The sequence below is a fragment of the Ornithodoros turicata genome, unplaced genomic scaffold (assembly GCF_037126465.1).
Source record: "Ornithodoros turicata isolate Travis unplaced genomic scaffold, ASM3712646v1 ctg00000858.1, whole genome shotgun sequence".
NCBI lineage: Eukaryota > Metazoa > Arthropoda > Arachnida > Ixodida > Argasidae > Ornithodoros > Ornithodoros turicata.
In genome coordinates, this window is record NW_026999407.1 from 307,073 (window position 1) to 327,826 (window position 20,754).

General features: G+C 47.6%; 1 protein-coding gene across 3 annotated transcripts in view; it reads right to left on the reverse strand.

Moving 5' to 3' along the window:
• Window positions 1-2,151: 2,151 nt before the first annotated feature.
• LOC135375395 (zinc finger protein 431-like) overlaps window positions 2,152-20,754 on the reverse strand; it is a 32,055-nt gene continuing 13,452 nt past the window's right edge. The window contains exon 3 of one of the 3 annotated variants that reach the window (XM_064608115.1): window positions 2,152-3,983. In XM_064608115.1, coding sequence (XP_064464185.1) covers window positions 2,911-3,983 — 1,073 coding nt within the window. In that variant the 3' untranslated portion in view covers window positions 2,152-2,910. Of the gene's footprint in view, window positions 3,984-5,135; window positions 6,030-13,861; window positions 15,237-20,754 lie in introns of those variants that run through there. The other 2 variants (XM_064608117.1, XM_064608116.1) reach the window with 2 other exon arrangements.

The window sequence follows — 20,754 nt, forward strand, 5'->3', positions numbered from 1 at the left end:
ATTTCTGTGCTTTAAAACTGCGCGCTCACTGTCCGTTGTGGGAAATACGAACAACAAATAAAGAATGATAAATAGTTATCCTATGCCGCGAGATAACTGAGCATGAATAACGTCCATCCAACTCCGGGCCTACTGGCTATGGGCTCTATGTAGGGCCCATGGTCGGCCCATCAATAGAAATAGATTGCTGGCTGGAAATGAGGCCAGGGAGACCCCGAGCTGCAACCAATCTCGGTCTTATGTTGGCACTACCTTGGCCCTATGTCGTTTAAGTCGGCCATGTACGTTGGCCCGACCTCCAGCGAATGAAGTCGGACCGCATTAGGCCAATGTCAATCCCCGACCTTTGCTTGGTCACTTTTACGTAGGTCGGGCCGACAACTTTTAGTCGTACATTGGGCAGACTTTGTGCCGACGTTGTCTTTTCCATTGGGGTGGTACGGCTTGGGACAAAAGTTTACGGAACACGGCACATGCGTATTTCTTCATCGGAGAGGTCCCGTGCTAGATATCGGGAAGAGGTCGAATAAGAAACGGATGACCGGCTGTGCTATCAATCTCTCAGTATGTGTGTCCACTCTTGGTTGCTGCTAGGGTATCACTCCAAGGGAAAAAAGCGACACCCCAGTGTTCCGTAAACTTTTGTCCCAAGCTGTACATGCAGGTTCATGCCGTTTTATGAGTAACATCCAGTTTATGCTAACGTTACCAGCAATATTTTTCATTCTCGTGGTGGTGTTTTTTTTTTTTTTTTTCCATTCTCGTAACACCACGGATGTTCTCGAACCAGCGTAGCACGCCAGTACTCATTGCCCTCGAAAGCCGGCGAATCTTTTTGTTGAAATGTACAGCTGCTACACAACGGAAATGTTGAGAGATTCGCGTGCTTTCTATGACCACGACTGCTCAAATTGGGTAATTGTCCAGGCACACACTACACGTTGCAATTGAATGTATATTTACTTGTGCCTTCTCAACTTTCCACAAACCTTAAGCTGCTGCGGTTCAAAGGGAAGTATCGATCCATCGTGTTCCATTAAGAACATCTCAAATACATACTTTGTTGGATGATTCCAAATGACCACAAGCCAGTCAAGCAAGGAACGAATCAAACATGACATATGATCTATTCCATGTAACTCTGTAGTTCCTCAACCGCTATGCTTTAATTACGTTATACAGTCAAACTCCTTTACAACGAAACTCAGGGGACAGCAAAAAAAATTTGCAGTAAAGGTATTTTCGTTAAAAAGGATGTCCATTATTGGACCTATAGGGCTCCAGCGTGACCACAAAAACATTTGCTCTAGTGGTATTTTCGTTAAAAAGGTGTTCGGTATAAAGGAGTTTGACTGTAGTTACGCTACATGTACATTACATGTGCAATGTTTGACTAGAAATAAAATGTATTTTTGGATTGCAATTCCTTGGGTGTGCCTTTGGTGGGAACAGCTATCCTGCAAAGGGGCTCCGGTTACATACCAGTTGGGCTAAACTCTACCAGCTAGACTCTGTTCACAGGGATCACTCTAAGTGGAGCCATTTCAACCAGTCCCACCTCAACAACGGTCTGGTTAGAAACCAGTTGGGCCAACTGGTACCAGTTGAGACCGGGACTAGCCAGAAACCAGTTGGGCCAACTGGTACCAGTTGATCAAACTGGTCCCTGTTCGATAACACAGTTCACCCAGTCCCAGTCGCAACTGGATCCAGTTCAACTGGGAGTAGGTGAACTGTGCTGTCGAACAGGGACCAGTTCGATCAACTGGTACCAGTTGGCCCATTTGGTTTCTAACCGGTCCTAGTCTCAACTGCGACTAGGTGATCTGTGTTATTGAACAGGGACCAGTTCATCTGGGACCGGTTGAAATTGTTCCACTTGAACTGGTCCCTGTTCGATAACACAGTTCTACTGGTACCAGTTTTTTTTTTTTTTTTTTCGCCTGGGTTGGCACTGAATTCGACCTTTCTGATGTTTTAGGGGAAAAAACGAACAAATTTTGCGAGTCTTTTTTGCTGTTTTCTTCTTGGCATCATTCAGGCATCACCAAGTGGATATCACGTTACCTTTATAATTCCGGATTCCTTGCGGACACCACCTAAGTTTCAGATACCACCATTCCATGTCAGTGATGAGTCAACAAAGTGATCTGTATCTCCTCAATGTTATTAATGATACGGAGAGAATTTAAACTGAACAAAACAAGATAGTCAGATTTGTACAGCTTCTCGCCCATGTGTGTACATGGAGCGCATCACGTGTTTGCGGAGGAGGAAAGCAGAACTGCAGAGTCTCCACGCGTACGAGTTCTCGTTCATGTGTGTCTGCTTGAAGTGCCGCAGGTTCTTGCCCTAGCTGAACTGTGTAGCATGGTGGACGCCCTTTCATGGCTTCTCGCTTGTATGCATCTGCATGTGATGCCGCAGGCTGAACTTTGCAGGACAGAGATAGTACTTGTGTGGCGCCTCACCCATGTCTATCTGCTAGCAAAATGCCACAGGTGCATGATCTTGCTGAACTCTGCATGAAAAACATAGCACTTGTATTGCTTCTTGCCCATGTCTCTCTGCTTGGAATGCCACATGTTATTGCCCTAGCTGAACTCTGCATCATGGTAGCCAGCCTTCTACGGCTTCTCGCCTGCATGAGTCTGCTCGTGGAGGCGCGGACGCATGCTCCGGCTGAACCATGCAAAAGAGAGATTGCTCCTCTGCGGCTTCTCGCCTATGTGAAGCTCCTTCTGATGCCGCAGGTGGATGCTCTTGTTGAATTATGCGGGGCAAATACGGCACCTGCATGGCTTCTCGCCCGTGTGTGCCTGTACTTGCATGTTTGTGATGTCGCAGGGGTGTGCTCTCACTAAGCACTGCAGGACAGAGATGCTATGGGTGAACTCTGCAAGATAGAGATCACACTTGTACGGCTTCTTGCCCGTGTGTGTCCACTTGTAGACACTGCAGGTGCTTGTCCTGTCGTAAGTCTGCAGAACAGAGGTCACCCTTGTACGTCTTTTCACACGTGTGTGTCCGCTTGTGTTGCCGGAGGCTGGTATTCCTGCTGAACTCTGCAGAACAAAGATCGCACTTGTACGGCTTCTTGCCCGTGTGTGTCTGCTTGTGTTGCTGCAGGTACATATTCCGGCTGAACTCTGCAGGGCAAAGGTCGCACTTGTACGGCTTCTCGCCCGTGTGTGTCCGCTGGTGTTGCTGCAGGTGCGTATTCCGGCGGAACTCTGCAGGACAAAGATTGCACTTGTACGGCTTCTCGCCTGTGTGTGTGTGCTTGTGATCCCGCAAGCGCATTTTGCGGGTGAATTCCGCAGGACAGAGATTGCACTTGTACCGCTTCTCACCCGTGTGTGCCTGGCTATGACGCTGCAGGTTCGAGCTACGGGTGAACTCTGCAGGACAGAGATCGCACTTGTACGGCTTCTCGCCGGAGTGTGTCCGCTCGTGACACCGAAGGTTATTACTCTGTCGGAACTCTGCAGGACAGAGATCACACTTGTATGGCCTATCACCCGTGTGTGTCTTCCTGTGACACGTCAGGTGCCTGCTCTGGCGGAACTCTGCAGGACAAAGGTCGCACTTGTACGGCTTCTCACCCGTGTGTGTCAGCTTATGTTCTCGCAGGTGCGTACTGCGGCTGAACATTGCGGGGCAGAGATCGCACTTGTGTCGCTTCTCGGCTGTGTGTGTAGGCTTGTGTCGCTGCAGGTTTGAGGTATGGCTGAGCTTTTCAGGACACACATCGCACTTGTATGGCTTCTCGCCAGCGTGCGCATATGGGGCAATGTCTTTGGGCTTAGAATCTGTTTGATGACCCTTCAGAGTGACTGTGACACTGTTGTCGAATGGAGGTTGTACAGTCGTTGCACTGACATTGAAGCGTGCGTCTGAAGAGGTGCCAGCAGATGAAATTCGATCACAAATGTCTGTGGGCTCATCCTCTACATGGAGCACACTTTTGGTTGCTGTTGCATCTGAAATTACAAAAATGGAACAGTGAGAGTATAGAAAGGTTGGCAGTACATTAACATAACTGCCACATTCCCTCTCAAAATAAGCGGTCCTTTCTTACGAGAAAATATAGCAAACTACTTTACGACAGTTTGAAGCTCAACACTCATCTACCATTTTGTTCCGACACATCTGTCAAACACTACCATGGTCAGCTCTGTGGTCCCTCCTTGGCCCAGATCGTCCACTTGTTGACATACTGTAGCAAGCAGGGATTCCCCTACACCCCCCAGGGGGGGTGTACACCCTCCCTGCATTTTTGCGACACTACCCCTGAAATTTCTCAGGTGACCCCACCCAGCTCGGCCACCAACACGTTCTGGTAATGAGTCCAGTGCAGCGAATTACATCCTGTACTGTCAAACTTGGGCTGTAGGACCACAGTCATGGAGATGGTCGTACCATTCGTTTGTCCAAAATCATTTGAAAGTAAATGTTCAATGCATATATTGCGCGCACATACGAACAAAAATGCGTGCGGCCACACAGACTCAATATGGATCATCAAGAACCATTTGCGCCCAACTCAATCGAGCGAGGTATTCTGCTTTTTTCGTGTAATGTATTCACCATTGGTTGCTAGGTATTCATTGAGCTTCGTGAGACAAGGTGCTAGTCTTTTTTCTTTGTCAGTCGTGCGATTACGCATCTTAATGTTGAAATGCCGTTCATAATGAATCTGTATTCTAATGTACTGTGTTCTAACGCAATAACACGTACAAATAAAACGGGAAAGCTGCGCGGGTATGCCACCACTGTGCCACGATTCTTTCCGTGTCTAAGAAAAATTCCGTAAGTGGAACCTTCACCAAGCATATACCCCCACCTTGAAAGCTCGGCAGCCCCCAACAGTAAATTTCTGCGGAAATCACTGGTAGCAAGTGTAAAATAATGCAGCAATTTTGGCTTGTTTGTACGTGATCAGAGCTGGATTTTTCTGAGAGGGGTCCTGCCTTGGACAGTGTGCTATTACACCGCCATGGTCAATTGAAACTTTATGTAACGACTGAAACTGAGGGGGTCTGGAAATCCGCCCCCGTTCGTGATCATCATGTTACAAGCGCAACTTAACAAGGACAAAGAGGAGATGGGACGACACAGGGCTAACTTCCATCAATTTTATTGAATCATATCAGCGTTTTGTACCTGTACCCCTACTGGCTTCTTGCCCGTGTGTGTCAACTTGTGACGTTGCAGACACGTACTCCGGGTAAACGCTGCAGGACAGATATCGCACTTGTGTGGCTTCTCGCCCGAGTGTTTCCGCTTGTGGCACTGCAGCTTCGACCTCTGGGTGAATGCTGCAGGACAAAGATCACACTTGTACGGCTTCTCACCAGTATGATTCCGTATGTGATCCTTCAGGTGCTGCAGCCGAATGAACTTAGAGGGACAAAGATCGCACTTGTATGGCCTCTCATCAGAATGAATCCTTAAGTGCTCCTTCAGGTGGTGGAGCCTGATGAACTCCGAGGGACAGCGACTGCACTTGAACGGCCTCTCACCTGTGTGTGACTTTTTGTGACTCTGCAGGTACGTGTTACGGATGAACTCTGCAGGACAGAGGTCACACTTGTATAGCTTCTCACCGGTATGAACCAGTATATGTTCCTTCAGATGGTGGAGCCGGATGAACTCAGACGGACAGCGATCACACTTGTACGGCCTCTCGCCCGTGTGCGTCTTCTTGTGAACCTGCAGGTATTTGCTACGCATGAACTCTGCAGGACAGAGATTGCACTTGTATGGCTTCTCGGCCGTGTGTGTCTTATTGTGACGCTGCAGGTCTGTGCCCCAGATGAGCTCCGCAGGGCAAAGATTGTCAGTGTGCCTGTACATGTGGTTCTTGGCACACTCACACCTGGAGAACGTAGTTGGATTGAGGTCGCACTCGGGTCTCTTCTCTTCCTTCTGATCTTTCGTCACAAAGGGATGCTTCACGCTAGATGGCGATGGTGAGTCGCAAGCGTGTGAGGGCCCGTGAAGAACGTGAGTGCTTGCTGTTGCATCTGAAATTGCAGAATAGGACAGTGAGGGTGCAGACGGGTTCGTATTATGCCGGCACACCTGTCACATTTGTTCACACAATTGACAAACATGGGCAATCTTGGGCAACGAGGTTGTGCCACAGCCAACGTGAAGCACAGTAATACTGCTTGTTATGTGCGTCCTTAAGAGGGTGCTAACTACTATGGAAAAGGGAGATTATCAACCACTGACCACCACCAGCTATGCTTTGCAAGTTTTGAATTTTGTCCGTTCTTCTCAACGTTACTGAAAGGCTGATGCGGAGCTGCACCTCTTTGACCAGTGACCTTGCACGTATTCTCGTATGACTGACTAAAATGCAGATGCGGTAGTGCCTTTGCGGGGACTACCGCACCCTGACCCTTGACCTCCACCCACCACACTGTACGATCGATACCCTCTACGACTTTGTATGCCCACGCATTTGTATGGCGTTACACTCCTCTTCCAAACTGATTTTGTCACAGCGCACCCACCCAACATTTCGAAGAGGGCAACTACCTTGGCCCTCCAGTGTACGTCACGATGCCTTTCGGGCTACGCGTCCCCGCCCAGACCGTCCAAGTAAGAGAAAAGAAGTGTACGTAGTTTGCCCTTGCGTGCCTTCACGGCGTACTCCTGGCCCGTTTTTCATCGAAAGAGCACCTCAACCACTTTCGCCTACTCTTTTCTCGCCTACATGAGTACGCCGTCGACATCAATGCCGTGAAGTGCGAGTTTGGAGTTTCATCGTTCCTTGGCTACACCACTTCACCTGATGGCATCTAAAGGAAATTTGCACTGTGAAGAAATGAACATACGACGAAGAGGAAGAAGGCAATGACTGGAAGAGGACGATTTTTTTTTTCCTCGTGGGCTCAAGCGGTAGGACACTGTAGTCTTACTCATAGAATAAGTTCTTAAAGACCGCAGTACTTCGGTTATGGTTAAGGCCTAAATGTACAAGGAAGAAGGTGGTTCCGAAACCCGGGAGAACGCGAGACAAAGGACCCTTAACCATCTTCGGGGTATCAGCGTGTCAACAGCTAGGCCTACCGCTTGAAGATGAAACAGATGGAAGGCCTAAAGTGGCCTCACCAAGGTCGGAGAAGTCTGTTGACTCGAACCATCAGGGAAACTACAGAGAAGCAGGACGACGTCAACCTTACAGAAGACATCAAGGTACTTGTTGCACGGATCAAGAAAGAGACCGACAGCTTGGAGAAAGTGGGCGCTGTGCTGGAGCCTTTGTTGTCAGTGGAGGCTATAGACGCGAAGCAACAGGAGAACTTCAAGTATACCGACGGCTACAGTTCAGGCTGAAGCCAAATTCTTCTACCAGGAGTCAGACGTTAGCACCTCAGACGGAGTCGAGACAGTCGAAGAAAGCTTGGAAGGTTGAACCATCAAACAAAGCTGCTGTATAGCTCCACCAAGCAAGTGTGCTAATAAGCACTGACACTGACTCCGGAATGAAATTATATCTGCATTTTGTATGGCTCATATATGTACCTACAGTAACGCGAGAAAATAACTAGGTCGCGATTGACAACCTGCGTAAGCTCGGTGTGAAGAGAGTGGACTCAGGACAAGAGCCACGCTGTCCTTTTGGCAATTCCCTTCACATTTCCTTACCGATCCATCTGTGTAAGCTTAGGTAATTCTATATCGACACAAATACTTCACTCTGGGGCACCTACACCTGCAGTGCAATAATAATAATTTACCGACAATAATATACCGATGTCCCCTTGTGTCTCCGATATATTCTCGTGTTCCTGTTCCAAAAGACACAACGCTTTGTTTATCTGCTGTCACACGCTCACTTTTGTTTTTCCGTGGGTATGAAAGAAACTAGCCTCATAGTCAATACTGTGCAGTAAGTTATACGTATAGGTACGTATAGGTCTGTTAGTGTTTCGCAAATGTGAGCTAAAAAAAGTGCTGAAGGAGGGACGGATGGTAGTGGCATGCCTGGATCGGGTCTCAGACACAGGGTTGGCCATAATATTAATTCTGAACTTTCTAAAAAAAGAGCTACAACGTGGATTTGAAGGAAATTTCTGGCGTTTGAATGTTCACCACCCAGGCTGTCAAATGAGCCAAGAGTACAAAATTGTATCCCTGTTGCGTTACAGTCCCTTTAAAAGCCGCTTGGACACTGGAACATGCTCGCTGCGCTGCCGTTTCTGCCTTTCTCTTCTCGATACTGCTGTGCTACCGGCACATGTCCTGCATTCTCTTTCTATGCCTTCGTGGGAAGAGGTCACGTGATGCAGCATGATACCCCTTCTGTGCATGATACCTGCAAACGCTGCAGGGGTGTAAAGAGCACACTCGCGTACCAAATGCGGAGTGTGTGCGTAACCACTTAAAAGTGTCACTACGGACTAAATCTCGTGTCTTCAGAATCCCACCAATGTTGCTGAAATCTTCTTGCCTCACTTTGCAATTCTGCAAACTATTTTGGCTCTACGTGACGTGAAAGCTGGAGAAAAATAATTTTTATTTTTGAGAACTGTGACGTCATGTCAGGCTCCGACGGAGCGACTGGCTCTCATCTGGCAACATTGTCGCCCTTCGCGTCTACCGGGGGGGCTCACCTTTGCACTCCGTGAGCGGAGCCCCACGTGACATATCATCAAGAAGACACAAAGGAGGGAGAAGACATCTCTCGCGTTTCCCTCTCTTTCGATCCGCCTCACGTGACCCTCCCGGAACGCCGGCGTCGTGGCTAGGAGAAGAGTGCCCTCTCCAGAACATGACGTCATTGTCATTTGTGGGTTTATGATTACGTCACTAGCTCGTCGCATCATCGAAACTGGTGGAGGCTCAGCAGATCTTCAAAAATCAACGGAAATGCACAGCGTTCGTAAACAGGATTGAAATTTCGGGCATAGAATGCTTGAAGCACATTCTTTTCATGGACTAACTAAAATAAACGCTGTTTTCTGAGTCTGGAGTGTCAAACACTTGCTCTGAGGAGCAGCCACTTAATGCGCACAAAACTTGATTGACCGCTTGAGCGAAGTGACGTAACAATTAAGAGTCTGCCAATGACGACGTTGCTCTCAGCGGCCATTGCTATGGAAAACAGCCGCGTGACCAGCCAGTGGTAGCTAGAGGAAACCTGCTGCGATTGGTGGACGTGATATGTGTACGTGTGAAGGCTTGAGAGGAGGCATTAAGGAGACCTTCCGTATCAAAGGCGGCATGGCCCGAGGGCACAAGCACCAACCACAGAGCAGCAACCCCGGACCAATAACCATTTGCTGTGTCACCTCCCCCTTCTAATCTTTTAATCTGGATAGTTTGTCTAGATTCCGCATGTGATGTCCTCGAGATACCCGCCCTGATAAAAGAAAGGGACAAGCTGGACCTGAACCTAGTAGATACCGTTTGTTCATATCACACAGAAAATATTGGAACCGACCACAATAATGCATCGCATTAAAGGGGCGGCTGCATCCTTTATCGTCGATGTCAAAACTATGGCATCATTTTATTCCTCACTGACCACCGACCACGGCACTGAAAACCCTACGTGAAAGAATTCCGTGCTTTGACTGCTATTTGGATGAATACATGACAAGAGCAGACACCAAGATGATCAGAGACTCTGGAAAGAGGCCAAAATGTAATTCCCTACCATAAAACTCTCACAGTAACTAGAAACCAAGCCAGCGAAGAGAGGCACCTCAACATGTGAGCCGCCGTGATCCACATGGTAGGCCAAGGATATGTTACCGTGTCTCCTACGCGTTACGTGCACTGTTCATTCATGTTGCAGCACAAGGTTTAAACCGAACGATACTCATTCCCAAGGAGTCCAAGTGGACAGTGGGTCATGGCAGACAAAACAAACAGTTCTCACACGGCATGGCACACGGAACCCAGCGGAAGCAACCCAGCCAGCTCCTCCGGCACATATGCAGAACCTCCTCGGCGGCCCTTCTCGAGGAGCTCTTTCTGCAAAGGCTTCCGCCTGATGTGCAGATGATCTTGGCCTCTGTCACCAACCTGTCGTTGCAATAACCAGCCGCCCATACAATCTCATGCAGCGCGCCGGGATGACCGTGACAAATGCAGGGTGCCACAGATCTTTAAAATTCAAGGACAAGTACAAAGTCGGGCAAAACCAAACAGTGATGTATGTTTCTGGATGTGACAGTCCTTTGAATGAGGGACGAACAACATGCATCATCTATATGTGGTCCCCTCCCCCATTTTCTCCTCCTTTCCTCTTGTGACAGATGCTTATTCTCTTCACTTCACTTCACTTTGTTTTATTCAATTTGTATTATCTAACCGATAAGCTCATCTATTTCGTTTCCACTTTTCGTTTTTCTATTTGCCCGTCCCTGTATAGTTACTTCATCAGCTGATGAGACATCGAAATTAAAATAACCGGAATAAGCTAAGCAGTGCTCACCAGAAGAAAATCACAATAAGTATTTCAAATAGATTTCAGAATACGTATGCAGTCAACCCTCGATTTATGAACCTTCGATTTATGGATTCCCTCGTTTTATGAACACGAGCACGGGGAACCAAACTTTGTCCATTCATTTTTTCCTCGTTTTATGAACCTCTATATTCGAATAATGAACGGAATTTCTGGGAACCAACTAGGAGTTGCCCAGCGTTTTTGCCCTCAATTTATGAACGGATCGTTCCGAGGTCAACAGAAACCTTCAAAGGGATAATTCCGTGGTCTGATGAATGACGCCTGAACGGACAAAACGTTTTCCAGGTATTGCACCCTCGGTTCTTAACCCCTCGAAATCCAAACAACAAACGGGTTTTCCGGGCTCGCACAATGTGCGACTCAGTGAATCCTGACCTCAGTTGATGAATAAGGTGGTCGCTGTCACCCGGAGATTAATAAACGGAGGTTAAAAATCCCGGAGGAAATCCGAGACCAGTCCAGTGCGAATGTGGTGACATCTCTTCTTTCCAAGATTGACACAGCGGAAGGCATGGTCTAAAGCAAAATTAAACAATTTAGTATTGCATAATAAACAGAGTGTGAGTGCGCTAACGTCTGTTCTTCCTGAGAATGATACAGCAGAAGGCATGGTCAAAAGCCAAATTACACAATATATGTAGGGCCTGACTTTTTAGGGTTAAACCCGTATCCGCCCGATATTTACCCCCCGAACGAAATCTGTAAAATTCGGGTTTAACCCGAATCTACCCGAAAATATCCGGGTCGCGTGGCACACTCATAAGCGTGCATTAAAATAAAGTTTGATAACATTGCTAAACATTAGTTCCATGTTAAGACAAATTTTTATTAAACAAAAAAAAACTCACCCGAATACACCAGAATTCCTGACGACAGAATATGCCGTAACGGGATTTAACCTGAATACACCCGAATTTTCAAATGAAAAATATCACCCGATATTTACCCCCCGAATTTGGCCAAAAATAAAACCCGAAAAAGTCAGGCCCTAAATATATGGCATTATAAACACAATCCCAACTCGGATATACTGTTCCATTTGCTCGATAGTACTCAGTTAACTGAATTTTCGATTTATGAATCCCTCGATTTATGAACGATTTTTCGGGGATCCAAGGGTGTTCATAAATCGAGGGTTGACTGTACACGTAAAAGTATTGCGTTTCGTCACGGCTTCAAAGCTTACCAACCAAAAAGGAAAACACCGAGTGAAGTGGGGCAGCACCGAAATGAAGCAGAAACGAAAACAACAATGGTGGTAATGGACAGAGGTGAGCGCGGGTAAGCAAACTTGGACCCGCGCGTATGTGACCCGCACCCGCTTGACATTTTATCCGGGCGACCCGCACCCAGAGTGCTGTCTGTATACCCGCATTGGGACCCGCAGGGGGAAGTGTTCCTCGTCCATTTCACCGCTGTTCCAATTTTAAAACGACGGAAATTCTGAGTGTTGGGTACGTGTGTCTCAGAGGCTTCAATCGTATGCCAATAAAACTGCAATTCAACAGAGAGCACTTGCCTGCTGCAGTCTTGCACATGGATTTAGACAGCCAATGACAGGGCACTGCTGAGCTCGCGTGTGACAGAGAGGGATCACTTAGTTGGCCATGCTCACTTAGTTGAGGGCAATGCGGGTGTACCCGCATTACCCGCGCTCGCATTGCGGGTACACCCGCGTTTTGCCCACTACCCGCAGCGATCTCCAATTCCTACCCTCAAATCGTGACGATGTGCGAGTACCGCGGGTATACCCGCGCTCAGCTCTAGTAATGAAAACTGACACAGAAACAAATGGGCTAGCAACAGTGGCAGTAACAGAAACAAAACAGATCCCATTACATCTCCTCGTTTATTAGTGGATTAAGCACGCGTCGGCTATAGAAATCATGAGGCGTGGGTCTGGCTGTATACGTCTGAGCTGTCGCGGCACTTTTGCAGTTTCTGCGTCGTTGCGTGACGACGAGTGTGCCGTTTTGTCCGGAAAGCGTGTGCCTGGAAAGGGGGTGCTGATATGTCTTGCACTATGGATCAGGCCATGACTGATGGAAATACAGCTTTGGAAATCTGGAAATCCAGCAGTTCAGAGTGCGTAGGGGGTGTCTTTTTGTGCGTGCTTGTCTTCGTCTTCCCACCACATTTTTCTTTTTTTCGATGTTTTAGATGTGTCACTAACCCTGCCAGATCATAACTCTCTTGAACCACAGTCTGTTCGTGCACGTGAGGTGAGTTTTAAACGTCACGCAGGAATAAAACGTGGAGGGGTACAGTTCGCACCTGCACAATCTTTCCTCTTCTTGGGGTTCCGGGGTAGAGGACACGTGGCAGGACAGAGGTTACACCTGGACAGCTTCTCACCCGTATGTCAGCAGGACAGAGATCACATACAGGGTGTCGCAGAAAACGTGTCATTGAATTATAATAAAAGAACTACGCCACCTAGAATCATGCGGTCAACAGCATTTGTTCTTATTAGCTTTTGCCGCCTCCTAATGTGAATGTCATGTACTCTAAGTTTAATTACGTAAATATTTGCGAACTGAGCTCGGAAATTTGCCAAGTAAAGGTGACTTTTTTACCCCACCAATATAAAGAGTGTGCCGAATTCACTCAAATTCATGATAATTCACAGTGATATTCACGAGCTATCACATCGGAAAAAATAGCCGGAAAAAAAATGCTTTTCGGAGCACCGGACCATAACGCGCGACGACTTTTGAGCGCAATTGCTCTCAGTGCGACGAAAGGAGGTTCCGAAGCCAGCCCACAGAGTGATAGTAGAAAAAGTAACAGTTCCTAAAATTGGGAGAGGGGAAGCATTATCCCAGCGAAAGTCGGACGTGATAAGCCGTTCCTGTTTTATATCTTTCTGCGATGTCGGGGAGGGCTGGGTTTCCAACCTCCTTTCGTCGGACTGACAAAGATCGCGCTGAAAAATTCATCGTGCGCTATTCTGTGCGACCTCCGTAAGGCATGATGTTCGGCTATTTTTTCCGATGGGATAGCTCCTGAATATCCCTGTCAGTTATCATTAATTTGACTAAATTAGACACGCTCTTCACATTGGTGAGGTAAAAAAGTGACCTTTACTAGGCAAATTTCCGACTTAAGCTCGCAAAAATTTACATAATTAAACTTACGTTACACGACATTCACACGAGGAGGTGGCAAAAACCCAGTAAGAACAAATACCATTGACCGCATGACTCTAGGTGGTGTAGTTTTTCTATTATAATTCAATGACACGTTTTCTGGGACACCCTGTATATGGCTTCTTGTGCACGTGTGTCTTGTTGTGAGGCTGCAGGGGCAAGCACTGGCAGAACGCTGAAGGACAGGGGCTGCACTTGCATGGCTTCTTGCCAGTTTGTCAGTTCATGTGACACTGCAGGTTATTGCTCCGGATGAGCTCTGTAGGGCAGAGACAGCACTTGTATGGCTTCTCACCCATGTGTGTCTTCTTGTGACGCTGGGGGTGCCTGCTTAGGGCAAACTCTGCAGGACAGAAATCGCACTTGAATGGCTTCTCACCAGTATGAATCCATGTGTGTTCCTTCAGGCAGTGCAGCAGGGTGGACTCAGAGGGACAGAGACCGCACTTGTATTTCCTTACACCAGCGTATGTCTTGTGACGCCTCAAGTTCGTGCTGTAGCTGAACTCTGCAGGACGGAGATCGCACTTGTACGGGTTTTCACAAGTATGGGTATGTATGTTATTTTTCACGTGTTGGAGCCGGGTGAACACAGTGGGACGAAGACTGCACTTCTACAGCTTCTAGCCCAGTGTGTGTCTTTTTGTGACGCTGGAGGTGCGCGCTCAGGATGAACTCTGCAGGACAGAAATCGCACTTGAACGACTTCACACCAGTATGAATCCATGTGTGTTCCTTCAAGCTGCGCAGCAGGGTGAACTGAGTAGGACAGAGATCGCACTTGTATTCCTTTACACTAGTGTGTGTCTTTTCATGACGCCGCAAGTCTGTCACGTAACTGAATGTTGCAGTGCAGAGATCGCACTTGTACGGCTTCTCATCAGCATGAGTACGCATGTGATTCTCCATGTCCTGGAGCCGCGCGAGCTCAGCGGGACAGAGACTGCACTTGTACGGCCTCTCGCCCGCGTGTGTCCGCGTGTGGCGCCGCAGGTGCGCTCCGTGGCTGAACTCTGCGGCGCAGACACTGCACTTGTGTGGCTTCACGCCCGTGTGCGCCCTCCTGTGAGACCGCAGGTACGTGCTCCGGACGAACTCGGCGGGACAGAGGTCGCACTTGTACGGCTTCTCGCCCGTATGAATCCGCATGTGGTCCTTCAGGTGCTGCGGTCGGGTGAACTCGGAGGGACAGAGGTCGCACTTGTGTTGCCTCGCGTTGCCGCCCGCGTGCACCTTCTTGTGGTACTGCAGGCTTGAGCTGTGGCCGAACGCCGCAGGACAGAGATCGCACTTGTACGGCTTCACACCCGTGTGTATCCTGTTGTGACGCTGCAAGCTCGTCTTGTGGCTGAACTTCGCAGGACAGATGTTGCAGCTGTGGAGCACCTTCTCAGTGTGCTTCTGCGTGTCGTCCTGGGCACTCTCGGACCGGCAGGACGTAGCTGGGCGGAGGTCGCACTCGGGCCCCTTGCCTCCCTTCGGGTCGTCCGCCATGACAGGGTGGCTCGGGCTGGATGACGACGACGACGACGTGTCGCAAGTGTCTGTGGGCTCACCTTTAACACTAAGCACGCGACTGCTCGCTGTTGCATCTGAAATTTCATAAATGGAACAGTGAGAGTGCAGACGGGTTCGTACTATACTGGCACAGCTGTCACATTTGATTGATTGATTGATTGATTGATTGATTATGTGTTTAATGGCACAAAGGCAACAAAGGCCATAGAGCGCCAAAACTATGCTGAGTGTGTCGGAGACGATTATGGGAAAGATGATGTGAGAGAGAGTGTGGTAGTTAAAACCTATCTACAGGTATGAGCGATGAACGATGATTGATTGACTGTCACATTTGCCGACAGAAATGACACACGCGGGCGATCTTGAGCAATCGAGATTCACGACATTCACGTGCTGCTGCGTGACACGTGGAGCGAACCGACTTGCAACACAGCAATGCCGCTCGTTGTATGCGTGCCGAAGGTCTGGACCCTAGTGTGCGCACTACGAGCGGAAGGAGAGAGAGTACGAAGATGTGGGCACCAGAGTGGGCTGACGTGCACCGCGTCACAGAGCCGTGTATGCCAAAGGGAGTCTGGCCATTAATGGAACATGCCTATACCTGGAGCTCCACCCACTTTTTGAGCGCTCTGGCCAATCACGAGCCAAAATACAGTTCGCTATTAACCCCAGGCTATCCAAGCTATATATTACCTGTATTAACTGGGTGCCGACATTTTCGGGAAACTGGATTGGATTAGATTGCATAGGATATTCCCTGACGACCTAGCAACATAATGGATTTTGCGTCCACTTTTAACGGCGCCATCTGGATGGTGAGGGGCACGCCGGGAAGACGCAGAATAGCAGAAGTAGCAGAAGCAGAAGTGCTTGCTAGCAGAACTGATTGGCCGGCAGAACCGCTAGTTGGAACAGACTGCCGGTATTATACGTATTTTAACTATGAAACATAACAAGACTGAACCAAGAACGGGCAAAGGTGTGTTTATGGATAAAAGTATGTCATAAAATGAAAATTTTTGGCCATTTGTAGCGTTTTTCTCGCTATTTGCCTGTGATCGCTGTCGTTACTAGGCCTAACAAGGACGACGAAACATATTATTTTAGGGTAAACATCGGCACTGGAGCGTAATTTAAAGGTGATTTGCAAGATAATTGCAACAGAATGTACACTTACGGAATAAAATTGACGTAATTTGTGAAAAAAAATCGTCATGAAATCCTCGCTTCGCCGTTCCAAGCTACGCCGCCATTTTCGGGAAAATTTTGGTGTCATGGCGGCCCACATAGAAAACAGCAGCCAATGAAAAACGCTCAATTTGATTGACAGGTCGAGCCCCTTTTTTAGGCTCCTCCTAATGGCCAGACTCCCTTTGGCATACACGGCACTGCCGCGTCATTCTCCTACAGTTATCGTAAGACAACAAATTTGGGCGTCCTTACTCAGTTATCCACAAGCCATCCATCAATGCAACACCCCACGTGATAAAATTTTGGCACAAGCAACAACGTGATTTGATAAACAAGCGCATTACGATTGAAAACCCTAGGAATTTTATCCTTTTTTCCGCGATTCTTTTTATATACCTGTTTCCGGTATTCATTCTTGTGCCAACAGTGAGCTGGTCACGAGCGAGCTGGGACTTTGGCAGTCATGAATCTGGAGTTGTCGCGTAGGTATATGTTGGGCATAGAAGTTTTTGAATGTCCCCGGTATATTTGCCCCTTACCCCAGAATCTTCCACCTATCATCACACAAGCCTAAAAGTTAGCTCCCATTGGTCAGATTGTTTGAAAGGGAAAAGAAAGGCAATTTTCAATGAGGCATTTGCATTTTGAGCATTGCCTGTACCAAAACAAAAAATATCGGAGCTCATATTTGCAATGTTAGAGTCACCTAACAACCTGCATCATTTTTCTTGATATTTGAAATTACGTAACTGTGACTCCAGAAATGAAATGTGGCGGTCTACGTACCGCACCAACTGACGCTCAGCTCCCATCGAAGTCACGCGTTTCAATGGGTGAAAACGCCCAGTTATTGGGACATATGAACGTGCGCAGAGGTAAAAAAAAAATCAGGCCTCGCTGCAGGAACAGCGCAGAGCGGGGTTAACACCGTCATTTTTCCTTTTTTTGAGGGTATACATAGAGATGCGAAGCCCCAGAAAAAAAATGAAAATTTTTGGGGAAAAAACGTTTTTTTTTTGTTTTTTTCCTCGTCTCCAGAACAACTGCCCCAAAACTTCCAGGCGACAAAATTCAAAAATGTAAATTTTCGTGCCTTCGATGCGTTCCAACCTGCCAACAGTGCCTTGGGTGCCTCTAATCCGCCAACCACCACCAATTCCGCCATTTTTCCGATTTTTCGGAAAAAACCCGAACGAAACCGATATTTTTTCGAGCGACTCAAAATTTCCGGAAATCTTCCATTTCTAGGCATACGTAGCTGGTCTGAATTGAACTGCCGCTTTGGTTGGCAGTTCAGCGCTGCGTCCGCGTCTTTTTTGTACATGTCCTTGTCTCCGCAATCTACGTATGGCAGTCTACGTAATGCACCAGCTGATGCACATGTTCTATCAAACAACAAACTCCCCAAAGCAGTCGCCGAACACTTTAACGTTCCTGGTCACAATTTTGACAACATTAAACTATACATTCTAGAAACCGGGTTTAGATCCACACGTGACAGACGTGATAGGGAGTCTTATCTCATGTACAAGTTCAACGTTCTTCACCCGTCCGGTATCAACAAATCACAAGGCACCCTAGAAACACTTCACAAATAAAATATGCTTTTCCCTTCTACCTCCATTATCATCTGTTATGTTCTGCATGGCCACTGCTTTCTACTTCCTTTATTGCATGCCACAACTTTGCATTAGAAATATATTTTTAAAAAAAAGACGTTGCTGGTTCTGGAATTTTCCCCACGTAATCACTAACCTCCTTATCTTTCACTATGCTTGCCAATTCTTGCCTGTTGTCCCGTTTCGTCCACGTGTTCGTGAACCTTCCATTTTTCTGTAACCGGTCTGTAGCCTAGATCACTACGTTCACATAATCCCCTCCACACCCTAACAAAGCAGCCATTCACTCCGGCCGTAAAACCCCGTACGGAACCTTTCTTCCCTCCGGGCTGTTGACCCACAATTCGCCTTGAACCTTTAAACACGTCACACCTAACCCTTTAAATACCATGCCAATGATGAGGACGGTGCCCAGAAGAAGAACGGTCTCTGTTCGAAATATCGGCGGCTTCTGTTCTGAGGCAACTCCTTCCTACATTCTACCGGTTCGCTGGATTTCTACCCATCTATGTTCTATCAAAGTTGTGTAATTTCAGTGGGAGAGGATGCCCGGTAATTGAAACACATGAACACGTGCAACAGTTTGCTCAATCGAGATTCGTCCGTTGCACCAGACTTCAGAGTGTGCATCGGCCTGGAGGTGCCTGACTGGACGCCGGCCAGCGAGCTGCTGGTGTGTCAGGGGGATGTTTAGACATTAAAGGAGTACAGAGGGCCATCCAAAAAAAATTCAGATATAGACATCTGATGAAAGTGTGTGTATCATTATACCGAATAGCGCGAAAGGTTTTGATGTGTGCAATTTGTTTCCCAGAAAAAAACTCGCATAAACATAGCTCCGCGCCTTCACCCTTAACTCGCCACTCCAGCTATAACGAGGATGAGGAGGTATGATGGCACGTCACCGATGACGGCATGAGGAGACTCGTTCTGGTTTGCCGATCAGTGGGGGTCAGCGCCTTGTCCCTTTGCCGCCGTAAACCTGTTTTGCCAGTTTTCCCGGAGAATTGGGGATAGAAGAAGCGGCCGAAGCATTGCCGAGCAAGGAGAAAGGCTTTATCAGAATCCCGAACAGCCGAGTAGCAGACGACAGCGGAGTAGCAGACAACATTTCTCTAGACCAATCAGCGAGCGTCATCCTTATAGCGTCAGCGCGAGGTTCTAGGCAGATCACAGGCTGGTACTGCTCTTCACCACCGTTGCGCACGGTCGCTTTTAGCGTCGTATTTTAAATTCAATTTCTGCGATAATTATGACTCTGTGGTGTAAATTACTTCGCATGGTGCATCTTACTGGTCTACTTAACAGTTTTATAGGAAGAAAACTGGGTGTTGAAAATGACTTCTGTGCTACTTTAAGGTGTGTGCATGTGTGTGTAATTGATTTTCATAGCACAAGGGCAACTTGAGCCCAAGACCGCCAAATCAATGACTTAACGACTATGGCAGAAGCCTTGCAACACGCGAAACAAGGGTAACGCTGCAGTCTCTTAGGCTAGCGCAGAGGTTCGGGAAATGCAGGCCCTTCACGTCCTCCTATTGGCCCCCCACCTATTCGCTCTGGGTGTGCTGAATTGCAGCTACCAAAATACTTCCGGGCAGTGCCATAGTTTCATTTCAAATCTTGTTTGGCCATCGTAAGAATCGTCCAAGTCCGAAAAACATTGCGAGAAACAGAAAGGAAGAGTTGAGATCGCAATCCCTTCCTGAGAAAGAGCCGCCAGAGGCCAGAGGAGCCGGTTGCCCTTGGCAACCGAGAAGCAGCCAATCTTAAGAGGGGATATCACCGAGGAGCCATCTCCGATTCACGACTTTGTCGCATGTAGATGGCGCCACAGAAACATCCGGGTCTCATCAAGGTGAAAGCTCTAATGAATACCCCTGTTACGAGTTTCTCCTCCGCGGGATTGTGTAGTTCCATAAACACGTGTGACCTCCTTGACTATTGAGGTGCAGGGATCTCCCGTCTTGTGTGGGTTGCCAAGGTCAACTGAGCTAAAGGAAAAAAGACAGGTCCGACCAAGGCGAATTCTTCTTCATTGTCTCTTTGTGGACAGCATCTCCTGACTTCTGGGGTTGATGTTATCTTAGCTTTCCTAAGCTTTCCATGTCTGAGTTCTTCGACACCAGCACGCAAAGTCGAAGTGTTATGTTTCGTTCGCCGCGCTTATTTCTTTAAAATTATATTGACCTGCTGATGTTTCTTTGGCTGGGAGTTGCAAAACATTTCGCAGATAGAAGCTAGGCTTTCGTAAAGCCAAGTGCTGTGTATTCACAGAAAAAAATGTGGTACATTGATTGATTGATTGATTACATTACCATATAGAATTTCTCCAATCTGCAAAACACACACGCAAGCGAACCTATGCTTGATTAACGATGAAAGGAGAAAGTCACTGAAAAGGTTAGCCAGCTGTAGGACTCGAACCCACATCTTAGTTCTTTCATGTCTATGCTTGATGTTTACGAGTCTCGGGATCCGGACAAAACGTCCCCGGACGAAATGGTCCCCAGATGCCGTCCGGTTGCACAGCCGTTGGTACCTCAAATGTGACCAATGTTTTTCATGCTACCATGTGCAGGGTTGATTGATTTAAACCACCGATTTTAATCGCGATTTAAGTCATGAATATTAATCAAGATTTAAATCACCTCCCTTATGTTATGTTTGAATTCGAATAGTAACATAAAACTGGAGACGCTGGGGAAGATGAGACTGAGCCTGGAAATGAACCACAGCCTGAAATATATTATACTTCAGTGACTTTTAGCACAAACAGCGT